Here is a 19,861-nt window from a genome sequence, read left to right as displayed (position 1 = left end):
GTTGTGATATATTGCAGCACTTGATAGTTGTCAGAAGGGCACAAAGTATATTTAGAAGTAAAGAAGATTTTAAGAATCTATTCACACAGTAATTGGGTTTTACTATGGCTTATGCTGAATGGTGTCTTGCATAAAATCCATGTTTAAGCTATTTGCTCATACCTTTTCAGAGATTTCATTTAGTCAGATTAAAGGGGGCATAAACTATGAAGACTATTGTGCCAACACCTGAAATGTGTAGCATTACCAAGGAGTATTTTCTATTTACCCTGAGTCCATTCATTGCTGTGAAAAGGGTATTTCCTAACATTTTGACCATTTTTTCAGAGTTTTTTTCATTTTTTGTGTTTGATTCAATAGAAATGGAAAGTTTACTTGTTCCAAGGTAAACAAAATTTGTATTTACCAAATCCCACAGCATCATGGAGCTTTCAAGGAAGCAAGAGAGTAGTATGCTCTGAACAAAGGGTAACACTTCTTCACTCAACAGGTGAACAATAGAATTTTTTCCCACAGGAGTTGTGCCAGCAAAAATATCAGCAGATAATAATAATTATAATGATGGTATTTGTTAAGCGCTTACTATATGTCAAGCACTGTTCTAAGCGCTGTGGTAGATACACGGTAATCAGGGTGTCCCACGTAGGGCTCATAATCTTCATCCCCATTTTACAGATTAGGTAACTGAGGCACAGAAGTTAAGTGACTTGCCCAAGGTCACATAGACAAGTGGTGGAGCTGGGATTAGAACCCATGACCTCGGACTCCCAAGCCTGTGCTCTTTCCACTAAGCCCTGCTGCTTCTCATGCAAGAGGGGTTTGGATACACTGGTGGAACAGAGGTCCAAAGTGGATGACTGAGGGGAAAATTAGAGATGTAAAGCTGATCAAAAAGCCTCCCAAGGGTTTTCTATCAAAAGATAATGCTGAGTGTCTTAATATAAAAGTGAATGTACGTGGCTATGAATTCCGGTTCTTCCTCCTAAACTGCCTTTTAATTTGGGGCCCATAATCCCCCTCACATTTGCTAGTATAAGCTGACTGAATATTCACTTGAAAATTTTCTGAGCTCTACCCCACGAAACTAATACTAATTTTTGTGTGTGTATTTTTCACTTTCAGTTATTTGAACTGTTAGGACCTGAGGGACTTGAACTTATAGAGAAACTCTTACAAAATAGAGTTACAATTGTGGATCGATTCCTTTCTTCACCAAATGACCACAAGCTTCAGGGTTTGCAAGGTAAGAAACTCTATAGTGCTCTGCACACAGTAAGCACTCAAATACCATTGATTTACTGATTGATTGTAGTGTAAATTTAATCTAAACCAGTCATTGTCCTAGAGGAAGCCATTTTAATTTGAAATTACTACAGTTGCAGTGGTACCGTATAATTCTCTGAAAGCACCGTTTTTTTAAAAGGCAACATTTTTATGTTGGGTACTCTGGTTTTAAAGAAAAAATAATAATGATTATAATGGTGCTGTGTAGATGCTTACTATGTGCCAAGCACTGTACTAAGCATTGGGGTAGATAAAAGTTAATCAAGTTGAATATAGTCCCTGTCCCTGTGGAGGCATGCCCAGAGTCAGTAGCATTGTGCTCAGTTGGGTGATCAAGACAAAGGGTATGCTGAATGTCCAATTAACCTTATTTGGAATGAAATAATGAGATCAAAGGGCCAGCTGCATCGAGTAGCTCCTTGATATATAATATGTAGGCCTTGTACAGTTCAGAACTGTACAGAAAATTTTTGTAAATTCAGTAAATTTTTGTGGACCAATAAATTGATTACAAGTGATCTTGGTTCAAGCATAGCCCTGCTGCCCTGTAGTACACACTGCTGTATTTAGTATGGCACATTAATGTCTGGATGCTGGCCTTCCTCTATTGTGTATTTCTACCTATAAATTGTATTCACACATTCTGATTGTTGAGGATCAATGTTTTTACCTGCTTTTCTGTGTCTGTTGTTTGATTGTTGGGTTTCTTCTTATGCATACCTGGTATTGGTCCAGACTCCACCAGTCCTTTGTCAGCTCTTTGAAGGCAGAAATTGGGCCTTGCACCTTGTCGGTTCCCCTCCTGCTTTCCCCATTGTACAATTATGGACACTGCCTTATCCCACTGGTCATCCAGCACAGGTGGTTTACTGCCTCAGAGTCACACTGCCAAGCCCATAAGAGTATCTCAGGAGAGTCAGGAAGGACATCACATTGGAAATTACTCAGTTCCTCAGCTGCAAAACCTTGGGAATGCTTTTGCAAGTAAGACATAAGGATGCAGTGATCCTCTCCCCAACACTGTCTGTCTCTAATAGTTTTTAGGTGATAGGGTTTAGATGATGTCCCTGATGGAGCACAGGTGAAAGTGTAGAGGCTGTGACTTTCCACTGTGAATTACCTGCTTCATTGCTCTGCTTCATATGGGAAGCTTGAACCTTGAGGAATTTCATGTTTATGAGTTCCATCAAAGAGTTTCATCAAAATGTGTATTGTATGACTTTGCCATGAACGTATTTTAATACCAGGGTTCTGCTTCTAAGGCTTTGACAAGTGCCAAACTTTTGGTCTTTGCTTCTTTTCTTCTCTTTTTACTGTGCATCTTGCCAGTTGCTAGGCTACTTTTTAAAACAAGTCCATGTAGCCTACACTAGTACTAATTTGTAAATGGATCGTCAAACAAATCCAGGTTCCCAGTGTTTTCCCATAAACTTTAAAGGATGAATGTGTGTTGGCTGGCGGAGTCATTATGGAAAAATGCACCCAGCAAATTCCCATCACTGGGGTTTCTTATTCCTGAAAGCCTAGTCAAGTAGCTCAGCAATATGACACATTGCAACCTATAAAAAAAAAAACACTAAATTTTTAACAGGCTCTTAAATACTCTCAGTCCCATTGCTCTAACATGGCTTTCTAGTCTCCCCACTCTGGTCCTTTCTCCCATTTTTTCCCTGCCTCTTCTGACACAGGTGTTTGAGCTCTGAGAATTCATAGGTGACATTAACTGTGGTATTTATTAAGTGCTTACTAAATGCCTAGGATAGATACAGGATTATCAAATTAGACATGGCCAATTGAGTAATTTGCCTTCTGTAGTGAGGCCTGGATAAAGTGGAAACAGACAGGGACTGGCATGGGGCTCCCGGAATGGGACCCAAGTCACAAAATTCATCCACTTGGAAGGTCAAGAACCTTTCTGGGCCGATCCATCAACTAAGCATTTTGACTGAGATTGATCAGAATGATGTGTTGCAGCATGGCTCAGTGGAAAGAGCCTGGGGTTGGGAGTCAGAGGTCATGAGTTGGAATTCCAGCTCTGCCACTTGTCAGCTGTGTGACTGGGCAAGTCACTTAATTTCTCTGGGGCTCAGTTCCTTCATCTGTAAAATGGGGATTAAAATTGTGAGCCTCATGTGGGATAACCTGATTACCCTGTATCTGCCCCAGTGCTTAGAACAGTGCTCTGCACATAGTAAGCACTTAACAAATACCAACATTATTATTATTATTATTGTTATCATTACGTGTTGCCAACCTGCATTCTCAGAGGAGAGGGAAGGAGAGTAAATGGTAAGGAATAGAAGGTGCGGGGGAAGACTGGGAACTGCAGCCTAGATTAGGTAATGGTTTCCCTGGAGTTTTGTTGGTTGTTGACAGCAGATTCTTCTTTTGATTGTATTCTGAAAAGGATTTAATCTCTAAAGGGGAGTCCATCTATCTAAATTGCAACTCTGACATGCTACCCAGTCTAGGTCTTTACAAGACTTGAATAACTCTGTGATGAGGTAGCTCTGAGCCTTTAATCCTCTCTTAACACCCCCTTTTTTAGGTGCTTTACATGCAAAAATAGTTTTCTCAATTTATTATCTTATGGTTCCCACCTCTGTGCTCCTTTCATCAAATTTTTTACTATTTTCACTTAGCTCATTCTTACATGCTTCAGCTGGAGACTTGGTTTGTTCACTATCGTTTTTACCTTCTCTTTCTTTTCTCTCCTCCCGTTATGCTACCTCCTACACATTTTGATTCAGCCATATTTAGTGGGTGTGAAGTGAGAGACAAGCAAGTTAGAGATACTGAGATCTGTTCTGTCCTGGAAGTTTACTAATCCCCTGGAGAGCTTTTCCTAATCCCCATCTTTTCAGCATACCAACCTCCCCCAGCTTTCAACTCAGGGGCCAAAGCAGGTTCATGCCTGCCACAGGCATTAAATAGCTGGCCCAGCAGTGGTGGATCGTGTATCTGGGCAGTCACTGTATCAGAGGACTCTCTATGACATTTTCCAGGGACGGTGGGCCCACAAGAGGCCATTGAGGCTGAGTTGGATTATTCCTGCCTCCAGATATCTGAGGCAAGGGGCTGGATTGGCTCCCAGGACCAGCTCAGAATTCCAGGGACATTTTTGTCTAGATCACTGTTTCGGAGTGCTGTTCTAGTCCTCTTGCAGGGTCCCCCAAAATAGAAAGCACAAGAATTTAGGCATGGTCTTCCCCTCAAGACCCCTTACCCTCCAGAGACAGACTCCCAAAGGTCACCACCCTTTTACCTGTGATTACCCAGGAATGAGAGGTCTCTTAAAGCCATGGGTCTCGGAGATGCTGTTCTAATGCTCTTTAAGGGGAATGTTAGAAATAGTGTGTGGTTCTTATCATGCTGCTATGGGCAGGCAGCATTTCACCTCTGACCCAAAATGGTTGTACATAAAATTGGTGATTAAGGGAGATGTCTGGAGTGTTGGGATCATGCTCTTCTTTGTCCCCTGTGTGAAACCGAAGATGCTGTGAAATCATCGTTTCCCTCCCTCTCCCTGCTCCATACCCACCTTGGATGGGGATTTGGGCCCTTTGTCAGGTCAAGGAAGTTGAGAATTAAATTCTGGTTTTAAGTCTGATGTGCAGATGGAGATTCAGAATTGGAAATCTAGCAACTGCTATCAAGGGAGAGTATTTTAAGTGGTTTTTTTTAATTTTTTATTTTGAGATTTGTTTGGGCCATAACTGGATTCTAAAAGGATAAAAGCTTCTGCATTTCAGCATCCTGCAGGATAATGTATATTGGGGTGGTTGTTAAAGAAGCTAATCTCTTTATGCCAGTCAGTGTCTGTAATCAATCTGAACCTATCAGTGCAAGCATATACTTAAGCACTTGCTGTTTTCACAACATGATCTTTTTTTAACCTTTCCAGTCAGTCTTAGAGTATTCCAATAAGCACTCTGATTTGGGTCTCAGGCATCCATTAATGAAACAATCGCGCTTCTCTCTTTTTCTTTTTCATATCTTTTCCCGTGTTTTATGCTAGTTGGAAAAATTTACACATTTTTTTCCTAGTCAGATTCCTTCAAGAAGCTAATTATGAAGTCTATTTAATGTGTTACTCACAAAATTTGTCACATTCATTTTTACTAGCACATGCATAAAATGCCTAGAGAGTAGCGTAATAGGGGATTTTCTACATATAAATAGGTGTATATGTAAGTGCTAAGGGTGGGTGCCTGTTTATCAGTACTAAGAGTGGATGTTGGGATGACATGACCAGGGTTAGTGAAATTTATTTGGGGATTGCCTCTTGGAAGAGGTGGGTTAAAATACAGGTAGTTCTGAAGGTTAATCCTGTTGTCTCTCTGTTTAGAAAACCTATTGTTTCACAGAAAGTCAGTATTCTACATCAAAATTTCAATCTGTAGAGGCAGCAGGGCTTGTGGAAGCAGCCTGGTATATTGGATAGAGTGCATGTCTGGGAGTCAGAAAGACCTGAGTTCTAATCCTGGCTCTGCCACTTGTCTGCTGTGTCACCTTGGGCGAATCACTTCACTTCTCTGTGCTTCAATTATCTCATCTGTAAAATGGAGATTAAGATTTTGAGCCCCAGGTGGGACATGGACTGTGTTCAATCTGATTAGCTTGTATCTACCCCAGCGCTTACTACAGTGAAGCAGCAGTGGAAAGAGCTCGGACTTGGGAGTCAGAGGTCATGGGTTCTAATCCCGGCTCTGCCGCCTGTCAGCTGGGTTACTTTGGGCAAGTCACTTAACTTCTCTGTGCCTGTTACCTCATCTGGAAAATGGGGATTAAAACTGTGAGCCCCACTTGATACAACCTGATGACCTTGTACCAGTGCTTAGAACAGTGCTTTGCACAGAGTAAGCACTTTACAAATGCCATCATTATTTATTATTACAGTGCCTGGCACATAGTAAACACTTAAAATATACCATAAAAAGGGTGCTCTGCAATGTGATGAATTTCTAAAGGTATAAATGAATTTATATTTGTACTCAACCCTTCTAATAATAATTTTATTGAGCCTTATACAGTAGATTGAAAATCAAATGTCCCTGGTCCATTTTAAACTCACTAACTAGGATAAGACCAGCATTTGCAGTATGGTATATATGTTTTTTTCCTTCTTTGTAGACCATTGTAAGAAAATTTCTGGGGAGAATTCTAAACCTAACTATGGCTGTCAAGTCACTATTCAGTCTGAACAAGAAAAGCAGTTGATGAAGCAATATCGCCGAGAAGAAAAACGAATTGCTCGGCGAGAGAAACGAGCGGGAGAAGATGGAGAAGTTTTGGGAGAAGGACTAATGGGCTTTGATCCAAAGGAGCTGCGGATGCAAAGGTAATAAATGCTCAGAGTTGAAAAATGTCTGTGCTGCAATTGCTACTTGAGTGTGTCATCATCCCTTATTTTCTTTTAGTTCAGCTTTGGTGATTTAGACAATTCTGACTTCCAGTCACGTTTCATTACAAGGGTAGAATTTTTTTTGGAAGGAAACCTAATTTTCTAGGATAAGAAAGCAGTGATCTGCTTAATTAGAATCTTCGTGGCTGCACCCGCGTGGGTTGGAGATGCAGATTATAGTGGCAAGCTATCTTCGATGCTGTGTGCACACCACCAAGCTTAAGATTTATGAAGTCGCTACTAAATGTATTGCACCTTTTTTCTTCTCCCGAGATTAATGAGTACTGTTTTCCTTGTTGTCGTGTAGAAGTAGAGGGGAGCAGAAGGAACTGAGAAATCAAAGCACAGAAGGCTTCTTAAGTAGAGATCTGTAAAGTGTGATGTATACATTGTCCTGCCTCAGAGTTGGGAAAACAAGACTATAAATAAGAAAATTGTATTGTGCTTATTGGCTTAGTACTGTCTAAAAATAGTGCCTAAAAATTTGCTGTCTACTCACATTAGACTGCTCACAAATTTTCAGAATTGCATAGTGAGCCTCCCTTGGAATGCCTTTATTGTTCAATTTCTCTCCTTGTGGCATAAAAGACTCTATATAATAATTATCACAGTGATTTTGCCTTATTATGTCCAGCCTGTTGCAAAGTATAATTTTTGAATTGCTTCTGTTATTTTTTCGGTTTGCAGAGAACAGGCACTTTTGAATGCTCGAAGCGTACCGGTTCTGGGCAGGCAGAGAGAGATGGACTTTGAAAAAATTCATTATCCACATGTTTATGATTCCCATGCTGAAGCCATGAAAACATCAGCATTCATTGGTGGTGCAAAGGTGCGTGACCTTTTTTGAACATTGCATTCATCCCAGTAAACAATATGCAGAGGGTTGGGTTGTTGGTTTTTTTTAATTCTTCCTTCACTGTGAATTGGTGCATTGCACTAACTTGTGCTTGGGCAGCTGGCTATGAGTGTTTTCCAGTGCAGCGCCTTGTTTCAGTGGGTGGAATAGTGAACTGTAACTATAACAATAATATTTAAGTGCTTACTATGTGCCAGACACTGTACTAAGCACTGGGATAGATGCAAGTTAATCAGGTTGGTTATGGTCCCTTTCCCATGCAGGGCTCACAGTCTTAATCCCCATTTTACAGATGAGATAACTGAGGCACAAAGAAGTGAAATGACTTGTTCAAGGTCACACAGTAGACAATTGGCAGAGCTGGGAATAGAACCCAGGTCCTGCTGACTCCCATTATCCACTGGGCTACGCTGCTTCTCTAACTGTTCTGTCCAGCCGTGTTTGAGTGGGACCCACAGTGACCCAGCTTATGTGGGTTTGGGCTAGGGCAGAGAATAACCCCAACCCGGTAATGTGCATGTGTTGTGTGTGCATGCCTATGGTGCACACACAAACTTTTCCTTACACATGACCAAAACAATGGAGTCTGGGGGAAGCAGCATGACCTAGTGGGCAAGGCCTTAAACTGGGAGTCAGGAGCCCTCCCACTGTGGTACTGTGTGACCATGGGCAAGTTACTTATCCTCTCAGGGCCTCAGTTCCTCTTCTGTAAGCTAGAGGTAGGATGACTGCTCTCCCTACTTTCGAGGTCGTGAGCCCTGTGGAGTACTCAGTCCGATGTAACTGTCTTGCAGCAAAAGGGAGACACTCCCCCACCAGATCACTTCTCAGCAGTCACAAACCAAACGTTTTTGTTCACAAGAGCCTTTGTGATCCCATCTCATGTGTGTTGATGACGCTGCAGTCTACTGAAGGTGCTTGTATTTCTCCAAAAGTGCTCTCCTACTTGGCCTGATGCATTTTATGGCCCATGTGTTCTCTTGAGAAGTTTGTGAATCTTGAAATATATGTTTCCTTTTAAAAAAAAAAAGTACTTATAGTATTAACTTCTTACTGTTGGCCACATTATTGTGCTAAACACTGGGATAGATTGTAAGATAAGCAGATTAAATAATAATGTTGGTATTTGTTAAGTGCTTACTATGTGCAGAGCACTGTTCTAAGTGCTGGGGTAAACACAGGGGAATCAGGTTGTCCCACGTGGGGCTCACAGTCTTAATCCCCATTTTACAGATGAGGGAACTGAGGCACAGAGAAGTGAAGTGACTTTCCCACAGTCACACAGCTGACAAGTGGCAGAGCTGGGATTCGAACTCATGAGCCCTGACTCCAAAGCCTGTGCTCTTTCCACTGCGCCACGCTGCTTCTCAATTAAATGCAGTTCCACTCCCACATGAAGCTCTAAATCTAAGAGGAAAGGAGAACAGATATTAATCCCCATTTTACAGGTGAGGAAACTGGGGTCCAGATGAGTTAAGTGGTTTGTCCAAGGTCTCACAGCAGTTTAGTGGAAGAACTCAGATTAGAAGCTGGGTTTCCTCCTCCCAGTCCTGTGCTCTTTTTGTTATACCATGCTGCTGCTTATCCTGTGGGCTTTTTTTCTTGGGCAAACTAATTGGCAATATTGAATCATAAAATTTTTAAAAGTCTTCCCATATAATTTCATAAACACCAAATGAGTCAGATGAATCAAACAGTTCATCATCTATGGTATTAATTGAATGCTTACTATGTGCAGAGCACTGTACTAAGCACGTGGGAGAATATGCTGCAAAAGACTTGATAGACGTGATCCCTGCCAACAAAGAATTTACATTCTAGACAAAGAGAATCATTCAGTCTACAGTCTTGAGTCTTGAGTTTTCCCTTTGCCATGTTTCAGGTTTTGGGCATTGAGTTTTGATGACTTTTTTTTCTTATAGATGCTTTTACCAGAAGGAATCCAAAGGGAAAACAATAAAATGTTTGAAGAAGTAAAAATCCCCCACAGTGAGCCAATGCCTGTGGGTTTTGAGGAAAAACCAGTTTACATCAAAGACTTAGATGAGGTGAGACCATTTTATTAACTAGTGATTTGTTCTGTATTCCTTGGCTAAATCAGTAGGAACTCCAATCAACGCTTGCCTGTTGAGGTTTTGGGAAGGGGTGAAGAGACCCCTAGCTATTCTGACCCTTTTCATGCCCATTTCCTGAAGTCATGAATTGCAGGGCCTGTGGTCACTTCTAGCTGACTTTACCCGTCCCACCCAATAAATGATCCATATCTGCCCATTCAAGGGCCGGAATGTGGTAGAGGAGGTAACATCAAAGGGCTTATCATTATTTTCTGTATCTGCAAAGTTATTATAGGACAGTGAGACAACTGGCTTTCAATCAGACTAACAAACACCAATTTGTCAACGAATTGGATTAGTTAAGGGAATGGAACATGACAGTGGAATAGGTTATAATTTGCGCCAGAGAGCCATTGCTGAGATTTAGTAAACTGTTGAGGGGGCACACACAATTTTTTGCCTTTAAAGAATCTATATGGAAATGGTATATAGACTGCATAAAACTTTTAAAAGAAGCCATCAAATATCAAACATACTGCACATGAGAGGAACAGTTTCTTTCATTCTCAGGTACAGTGATATTATACGTCTTTACTTTTATTGGGTATGGTTGTGGACAAGAGAGGGCAAGTTGGCGAGCCAGGTGTGACCCCAAGTCTGTATTTTTCTCACTCCCGCACTAGAAGGGACACCAAATCTAGTGAGAGCTGCATAATCCTAACCCAGTTGATGATTTTTGACAAGTAAACTGATTGTCTGTCTTGAGCTATATTGCCTTGGATGATAATTCTGTCAGACTTCATAAAGTATAGATGGAGTGAAGAACTCCCAAGGAAAATCCAGATGTTACAGAAAGGTCAAATTTCTGAATTCAGCCCATGTTATTGTTGACTCTCGAGTAGGTACCGAACTGAGCAGGGATTTTAGCGGACAGGGTGTCGCTGGGGAGATCCACCTTTTAAACTGAGGTCGCCAGCATTGCTTTCTGTATTTTCAGGCAAATGGAGATCCATCTCAGCTTTATTCTCTCTCTCCTGGATAAATTTCAGATTGTAGAAATTGCCCTGTCATCTTAAATCATACCTAAAGTTTTGATTGGAATGATATTCTTCCCCTTTCCAGCCAAACTTTCTCTGTCTGAATGAACCTGGCATTGTTAAATGGCTTGAGCATTCTATCCCAGAGAGCTTCCTAGTATGTTCATTAATAGACTCGGTGCATATCGCATTTTAGCTGGGAAAGGCTTTGGTTTTCATTTGTTAATCATATGTACAATTATTTATTTATTCAATCTGTAAAAACTGTTCCCTAGCCTCAGTATACATTTACACAAAATCATTCATTCAATCTTATTTATTGAGTGCTTACTTCGTGCAGAGCACTGTACTAAGCACTTGGAAAGTACAAATCAGTGTTCAGATTTACTAAAGCTCATTTTTCAAGAAAAAGCCAATTCTGAAGGTGTGTTACACATTTCATTTGGAAGCCATTTACCAGATATCAAGCCATTATATCTACTGAGCGCCTACTGGGTGCATAACACTGTATTAAAGACTTGAGAAGGCACACATTTCCTGCCCTTATGCAGTTTTCAGTGTGGGAGAGAAAAAAAAAATTATTCACAAATAGTGGGAGCAGGAGAAGTAAGGAGGATATAGCAGTAAATTGTATGACTATATAGGATAAAATAGCTGAATAAATAGTTGACCATAGAGATATATAAATATTCAAATTAATAAAATAAGTGCTTAGGGTAGAAATGAACTACATCCTTGCTAAAGGTGGCTGATGGGTTGATGTGATCAGGATGCTTGAAACTAATCATGGACAACTTTCTGGCTAGCAAATTGCCACCTACCCATCAGTTACTCTTAGTACTTACCTGTGTATTGTACATGTCTGCTGATTATGTTGTATTTTTCCCAAGCACCAAGTAAGTGCTCAGTAAATATCTTTGGTTGATTGATAGATCAGGCTGGCCTTGTTGTGATATCCTGCTTCCATTTTTGGGGAACTATGGATGGTATTCAATTATTGCATTGTGAAAAAATGCATTTTCTAATTCAGCTAAATTGTAAATAATGAAAAAATGCATTTTCTAATTCAGCTAAATTGTAAATAACCATATTTATTTAGTAGAAGTTAAATTTGGATGTATAATTAAGGAATGGATTTTGTCGTTGCAAAATACATAATTAGGGGTGAATTATGAGGCTTATTTTTTGTTTTGGTTCAAGTAAAATCAGTTTTGAATTTCAAAAGTTGGAAAGATAAAAATTTAGCTTTGGAGTGTTTGGGGCTTATCCCTAATGTAAAAAAATGAACACAAATATAAAATGGGCTACATAGAGAAACATACCTATTTTGTATTTAATTTACAAGTTATGAAGAAGGGTGCTTAAAGGGCACTTCTCTATCATCTTCTGTTTGGAAAACATAGTTTAGGATTTCTAAAAATCTAAGCGATGAGCATTTCTGTCAAGGTTTTTTGTGCTATCATTTGTACATAATATGCATTTGAAAATTCAGACAAATATGCTGATAAGGAAGAGTAAAAATGATGAAATTTTGATAAACAGAGTAAGATATAGTTGATTTTTAGTAAGTGCTATGGTATTTTGACTTGCTTCATAAAGTCAGTGTGCTTTCTTTCATGGACATTATCTTATACCCAGAATTTCTGCACACATTTAATGCGTTTTTAGTGAGAAATGTTTGGTGTTATGAAGTACTCCAAGTCTCTCATTATTTCTACTTAAGTGGAGAGAGTATAGATTTGCAGTCTTTATTAAGTTTTTCAGTTCAGTTTAGGATTTTCCAGAAGAAAAAGTTAACTAGAAAATTTAGTTTTTTTCCATTTTATACCTGCTGCAGTTCAGTTTTATTTTATTATGTAGCTGTCAGACACTTGAAAATTTTGGTGGTTGGCACAGTATATTAAAATTACCAGATAATACATATGGGTTTTAATTTTAGTTTTATACAAAAAATAGAAGAATTATATATAGTTGTCCCTAGCCCTCAAAGAAGCCATGGCTGGTGGAATTCACTTCTCAGAGTGTTTATAACTGGAAAGTCCGATGTAGAAGACACAGTTCTGGCCCCATTGTGCATGCATTACATGTGTGCCATGTTATCATGCTTGGTGTTTGTGGTGTCTGGCGTTGTTTTCACTTTTGCTTTATTGATTCAAATATTGCAAACATTCATTCATTTGATCATACGTATTGAACCCTTACTGTGTGCAAAGAACTGCACTGTTTGAGAGAGTACAGAATACCAATAAACAGATGCATTCTCTGCCCCAAACGAGCTCACATGGCCACCTCTGAACAGTGAGGTGTATATTGCTGATGTTTATACTGTTCACTGTAAGGACTCTTTTGTAATTCTGTTTCAAATACAGCTGAAATGAATGTAAGGTATAGATCAAATGGAAAAAAATACATTTATTCATATTTGCCATTTAAACCACTTGGAATTCATCACCCTCAAAAGGCGACTTCAAGAGGTTAAAAAGATTGCAGGACCCTAAAGTTGCCCTATTTTATAATGTGCATTGCTTTTAAGGTCAGATTTTGCAGAATTTGTTTTGTGTGTCAAAAGAATTATTGTCGTTACATAATGGAAAAAAGAAAATATATTCTCTCTGTCCACTTTGGCTCAGGTCCCCATGAAAGAACAATTCCAATGGAATCACTAGGCGTTTCCAGTGATTTTTCTCATGTTTGATGTCCTGCACCAGACTGAGAGCTTGTTGAGGGCAGGAATGTGTCTGTAGTTATATTTTATTCTCCCAAGTGCTTAATAAAGTGCTTTGTACACAGTAGGCACACAATAAATACAATTGAATGAATAGGGACTGTCTCTCACAGGGAAATATACAGAGGAAACCCATCTCACAAATTTACCCTTCAAAGGTTCACAGCATGTTTTGCTTTTATACAGTTTAAATCTATCCAACACTGCTTTCCCAATAACACCTCTCAAAACATTATTTGGAGAATTTGAGTTCCTTTTCCATTGTTCCAATTTTCAGCCAAGAGTTTTGCTATGAATTGTCTGTGGTTCTCCTTTATATTTATTTATGTGATACTATTGATGTTGAAACATGCATGAAACTTTTGCTTGAAAGAACTGTGCCATTCATGATAAGTGCAGGCCAGATTCTCCCAGGTATTATTCTCACTCTGTAATTTATAATTGTACTGCTTGTTTGATGATGTGACTTTTTTTTCACCCTGCCTGAGGTTACCCCACATTTCACTATGGAGATATTGTTTGGGTATTTTGCTGCCTTCTATGCTGTCAACTTGTCATACATGGTGAAGTTGTGCTGTGATGGACATTCATTTCTTCTTTGCTAATGTAAAGTCTTTGCTAAAGACTTTTCGAGGACTTTTGGGGAAATTCTCAATGCACTTTGATAGTTATATGCACCAACCTTCAGTTCTGCTATAATGTGTGTTTTCATTGTGTCATTCGACTAGAAAGTTTTTAGGGACTGTTTTGACAAGATTGACTAGAATGCATTGGCAGCATCATGATCAGTGGTTCAAACACTTAGGTGTGAGTTATACAGTTTGTTTTCTTTATTATGAGGACATGCAAGAACACAACCAGTGCATTCTAGCAGAATTTGTTTGTACTAAGAGTATAATGATTTCAGTAAGATTATTCAGTATGGTGTCCTTGACTCCTGTTTGTAACCATGAAAGAAGAATCATTCATTTTCATATCCTCATTTTAATAACCAGAAGTGAATCTGTTCTTGCATTGTCCAGTACTGCTTTGGGCACCAAAATGTATAAATAGACATTTTACTGGTTAAATCCATATAACACCTTTTCAAGTAAAAAATTAATTTTACCCATTTTTGAATGAACCTCTTTTTGTAGATTTCTTTGAAGCAGTACAGTCCTGGAGTTTCAACCAAGTACTAATCACATAAATTGTGTGGATGTTTAGGTTTTTCCCCAATTTCTCCCTTCTCCCTCTCTTTCAAAAGTAGTGTTAAACCCAAAATGATGTGAAAAATTAAATTTTTTCCATTCTCCTGAAACACTCCCAAAATGGGTTCAATTCAAGAATCAATCCTAATTATCTCTGTGATTTAACTAAATTTCACACATTTATGTCCATGAACCATCAGATCTCCATTATTGTAAATGGAATCAACATGTATTTTGTAATGGATTCTTTTGAAGTTTTGGTAATTTAAAATACATTGTAAACACATAATTCATATTTACCTTTATTTTTTCCTGGCTATTGCCGTTCTCCCAAACCTGTAAATAATCTGGATTTTGGGCCCCACTATGTCAGTTTTTCCTTATCTCTTGGGAGTGTTTTCATTCCTACTCAAATATCAAGCTTTCCTTTTGAACCCAAATGTAGATAGGATTAAGTTTATATTTAATACCAGAGTTTGATCCCCTAAGCTAAGGTAGGTTACCTTGACATTTCCTTGTAGGCCAACAAGTAAATATGACTACCCGGGGCTCATTTAGTCACTGGTGTCATATGCAATTACCCAAAGGAGTAATTGTAAAGAAACTGTTATCATGAATGTGTCTGTGAATCATAGCAACCAAATCTATAGTAAAAAGTCCAACTTTTGAGAAGCTAAATCCTAATTTTTCTCCCAATTTAAAAATATTTAATACTCTCTCCTAGTACATTTTTACCCTGAAAAGTCTATACCTTATATTTAAAGTATTCCCTTAGTCATCCCAATAAAAAGACAGGAGTACATTATTTGAGGGTACTATATTTTTATGAGTTTATCAGAGAAAGAAATTTAGGAAGTGGTCATTTTAGTGAAATGATTAAAACAAACTTTAAAGTTTTTGTTTAATGGGTCAGATAGGCAGGCTACAAATATTTGAATATCCCTGCAATAGATGCAGAGCATCAAGTTCGACTGTGATTTTTCATCATAAATTAGTCTATTTCTCCAGGCTTCATTTTTCTGGGCAAGCGTTATGTTTCAAGGAATGGGTGAATTCTAATAGACAATCTTTGGCTAGCTTCAGGTGGCAGCGAACCATAACATTTATGCTTGTCTTCAAAAATCTATTTCCCTTCTGAATTAATTACAAGTGTTGCAATGGAAATTTTATTTTCATATTTTTCATATTACAGCTATTGTCTAAAAAAACTCTAAACACCAATCCCTTTCCAAATCATTGAGATGTTCAGAAATTAGATACAAAAACATTTACCAGTTTTATTTCTATTTATGTTTTATGAAAAGTAGACTTAATGACTGGCCCTTTAGTTGATGAATTATGTTGCCTCAATTGGATCAGTTTTATCCTTGTTCAACTACTAATGGTTCTGTGAATAGAACATTTGTACTGTGAAGTTGAAATAATAATAAACCATTATTAATATGCTGCCGTAAGGACATTTTCCATTGCAACTTCTAGCCATTAAACATTTTCACATTTTGTTAGCTATGTCAAAGTTTAAATGAGTCCTCTTTTTGGTGTGTGTGTGTATGTTGTTTTTAAAGCCTGAAAATATTACAAGACTTTTTGAAAGTATATTTGTGTGACTTTCTCAAGACATCAGATTTTTGCACTTTCCTTTATATGAGAAAATCAAATACCATGTGCCTATTGATACCTTTTTATACAGAAACATTTAAATCATTGGGCTTCCTTAATAGGTTGAAGTTTATGCACCACACACACATCCTTTGATTTTGATGATGATGCTACTACTGGCAGTGAAATTTTATTGTTGTGGGATGATGTGGTTAAGACCAAAGCATGAGTGACTCTTCTGCCCCTTGACGTGTCATTGCACTTGTTATTCTCATTGCATAGTGCTGCTCCCATGTTTCCCTTTTTGTGCCGCAGCCTTTCTGAAGATACAACCAGCTATCATTTATCCGTTGTACTTTAGAACCAGAATCCTGACCGGCATTCAGATGCAGGTAGACTTTTGCATTTGTCATCTGATCCACCTATCGAATGCACCAACTAGTCAAAAATTAGATCCTATGCAGATCCTATTATATATGTGCTTTTTTTTTTTTAGAAAAAAAAGTCATTTAAGCATGTTCTACGTGTTAAGCACTGTAGTAAGCACTGGTGTAGATAGAACCTAATCAGATTGGACACAGTCCCTATACCACATAGGGCTCAAAGTCTTTATCTCCATTTTGTAGATGAGGTAACTGAGGCACAGAGAAGTGAAGTGACTTGCCCAAGGCCACCCAGCAGACAAATGGCAGGTCCTTCTAACTCCAAGGCCCATGCTCTATCCACAGGCCATCCTGCTTCTCTGCTCTGAACTGACTGAAAAAGGATATATTAGTAGCATTTTAGGGAAATTTCTAGTTCTTTAAAACATACCAGCAGACACTTTGATTTTAGTTCCATAGGAGAGTAGGAGTATATGTGTCAGTTCCAGGTGAGTGATGGGAGTGATTATCCCCACAGTTTGTGCGGTGGTCTATCATTCTCCCCCATCCCAGGTTTCACAAGACACCTGAGTTTCTCTACCGGGGATGAAAATAGCTCAAATGGTGGTTTTCAGGCATACTAGCTTTTCTCAGAACCTGTTTCCTCCCAGTCACCACCCACTGCCTTAGTTACCCACATCATCTTTTCTCCTGCATTCTCAATGAGAAGTTGAGATTTTGCAGTTTCTTGTAAAAACTTATATAATGGGGAAGTATTTAGCCCTGCTTCTCTTTCTAAATAGCTTTTTCATGTGTCCAAGTGCTCAGTAGTAGTGGGATTCCAAAATGGTTTAAAGTCTGCAGGGAACACTTACAAACAGCTATCTGGCAAAGGGCACCAGCTGCTGAAAAACACCTGCTAAGCTGCAAAGGGAGCTTAGCATCTGCTTGGAACTAGAAATAGCCTAACAAAAATCCCCCTTGTCCCCCATCCAACCTGTGAACAAGTTGTCCCCTTCCCCCTCAGATTGTGTGTCTATTAAGACATGGGGGATTGGGATCTCATCATAAAAGACATGTTGGAGAAGACGGGATTTTAAGAGGGCTTTGAATATAGGGAAAACCATGATCTGTCAGATTTGGGAAGCTTTGTCTATTCTTGATGAGAAACTCTAACACCATCTTACTTAGATTGTGGGCCCCTGTGCAACACTGTATCCGATATATTTTATAGCCACCCCAGTGTTTACAGCAGTGCATGGCACATAGTAAGCGCTTATGCCCCGTCGTTATCTTTTTCATTATTATCCAGCTTACACAGAAGGCTGTTTGTCTTAGGCCCTGCCAAACCTTATCCCTCTGCTCCTTTACAAAGTCTTTCTATTCTCATCCCATTACCTTGATCACATCATTTGCCGTCATCTCACCCACACATGAATATATTGTTTTCCAATATGTGTTTTCATTATATGTTTTGGTTAGAAGGGTATTGAGGGTTTAGGGAATGTTCTTCACACCACATACATACATAGGGAAATTTCCCTAAAATGCTAGATAGTATGTGATGTGGAAGGAATGGTTTCACACACATGCTTGACATATGCTTGTCAAGGTGTGAGTACTGTTAACGTGGGTGAGTGCAAGTTTCTTCAGGAACACAATCCCCACATGGGAAGAGGACTGACTAAATATCTAAGATCTATGTTTCATTTTGCAAGTTTTCTCCCCAGTTTGAATGTAAGGGATTTGGGATTGGGGACTGTACCTTCTATGCCTTCTCCTATTTCCATCAGTTATTTTCATTTATGTGTAATAGAAAGTAGATGCTAAATTGATGCTGTTATTGTTAGAGATGATTTAGGTAGAATTGCACCTCAGGCTCTTAAGAGAATATTTTACCATATTGTGTCAACCATTGAGCTTTGCTCTGGGTTTTGCACAAACCATTTGGCTCTAAAGAGATTGTTGGTATTAAATATTCAATATTGCTTAATTTTTGTGTATGTACAGTTAAAGCAGCAATAGGTTTTGTGAATAGAATTATAAATATTACATTATGAGATTCTGCCAATAAATTTAGTTTCAAGAAGTGTTTTGGGCTAAATATTTATTATCCTTATTTTTGATTGAAATCTGAGTTTAAGGATTAAAATTAAATTATCCCATTATTCTATCAGAGATTAAATTTAATTAAAGTTCCTGCAAAATTACTCCTTAGCCCTCGGTTGTATTGGGAAGTCCAAACATCTCAAGTATTTTAGGTGGTGAATATTCTCCAAACTTAAAAAAATGAATTTTGCATACATTTTATACATCCTAATTAAATATTTTAGGGGGGAATAATCCCCAAATTTAAAAATTAATTGCACATATATTTTATATGTCTAAAGATTATTCTGGAAGCTAGAGAATGAAACTAGCACCTCCAAAGAATTAAAGTGAAACCAGCAAAAGTAATTTAAAGGGTAGAGGTTCATTAGAGCTAAAACTAATTGCTATCACAAATGCCAGCCAACTAACTGAAAATGACATTCTGGTTATGGCTATCAACAGAGCCACAGAGCTGTACCTCTGTTATGATGCCATGGTCCAGAAGTGCAGCTGTTAATAACATAGCAGAGACAAGCTTTTCCTCAGAAGGAGGCTGCCTTCATAGCCAGCAAGGGGGTTTGAATAGAAAACACAAATCAAAATAGCTGAATTGTGCATGTGAACTGAGTTTGCATGGCACTTTTGGTGATGTTCTAGAGGATTTATGTGATCAGGAAGTTATTGTTCTCCAAAGGAATGTAATTCACAACACAGAGAATGCCACATTTTGAGCAACTTGTAGTAGTAATAGCTTTTATTGAATACCCACTGGAGGCAGTGCACTGTTAAGTGTGTTAAAAGTACAGAGCCAGTCACACATTGCCTACCTACTGGTAGCCTGCACTTTAATGGGGGAAAACAGAAATAAGAGTACTTGGGCTGCAGTTTGAAAAGTTGAATTTACAATTGAATGAGCTCATAAATGCTGGGGGTGAGTATGAGTAAGGATGTACATTTTAGAGATGGCTAATAGGACTAATTGTATCAAGTCCCTGAAATTCATTGTGTTAAATGATGATTTTCCCATTTTCCCATTTCATTGTTTTGCAAGTGCCATCACTTTTTAAAACTTTTTGTGGAGTTTTGAAAAGGTAATTAAAATTGTCTAACAAATCGTGTAACTCTTAAAGTCTCCATAAAAAAGCTATAAGACATTACACCATGTTCTCCATGATTTTCTTCAGGGACTAAATTAAAACTGATTTTTGAAATTTGGAGTTTAAGGGCATTTGGTTTTGAGTTAATTTGACTTTATTTGG

At 38.5% G+C, this 19,861-nt stretch overlaps 1 protein-coding gene across 2 annotated transcripts in view; it reads left to right on the top strand.

Annotated features, from left to right (window-relative positions):
• ASCC3 (activating signal cointegrator 1 complex subunit 3) overlaps positions 1 to 19,861 on the top strand; it is a 263,001-nt gene that overhangs the window by 35,456 nt on the left and 207,684 nt on the right. For both annotated transcript variants that reach the window (XM_029046904.2, XM_029046905.2), the window contains exons 5-8: positions 1,123 to 1,243; positions 6,418 to 6,625; positions 7,376 to 7,517; positions 9,467 to 9,592. In XM_029046904.2, coding sequence (XP_028902737.1) covers positions 1,123 to 1,243; positions 6,418 to 6,625; positions 7,376 to 7,517; positions 9,467 to 9,592 — 597 coding nt within the window. The remainder of the gene's footprint in view (positions 1 to 1,122; positions 1,244 to 6,417; positions 6,626 to 7,375; positions 7,518 to 9,466; positions 9,593 to 19,861) is intronic.

Source organism: Ornithorhynchus anatinus, chromosome 19 (genome assembly GCF_004115215.2).
Source record: "Ornithorhynchus anatinus isolate Pmale09 chromosome 19, mOrnAna1.pri.v4, whole genome shotgun sequence".
NCBI classification, from domain to species: Eukaryota; Metazoa; Chordata; class Mammalia; order Monotremata; family Ornithorhynchidae; genus Ornithorhynchus; species Ornithorhynchus anatinus.
This window is presented reverse-complemented; position numbering and strand designations above follow the sequence as displayed.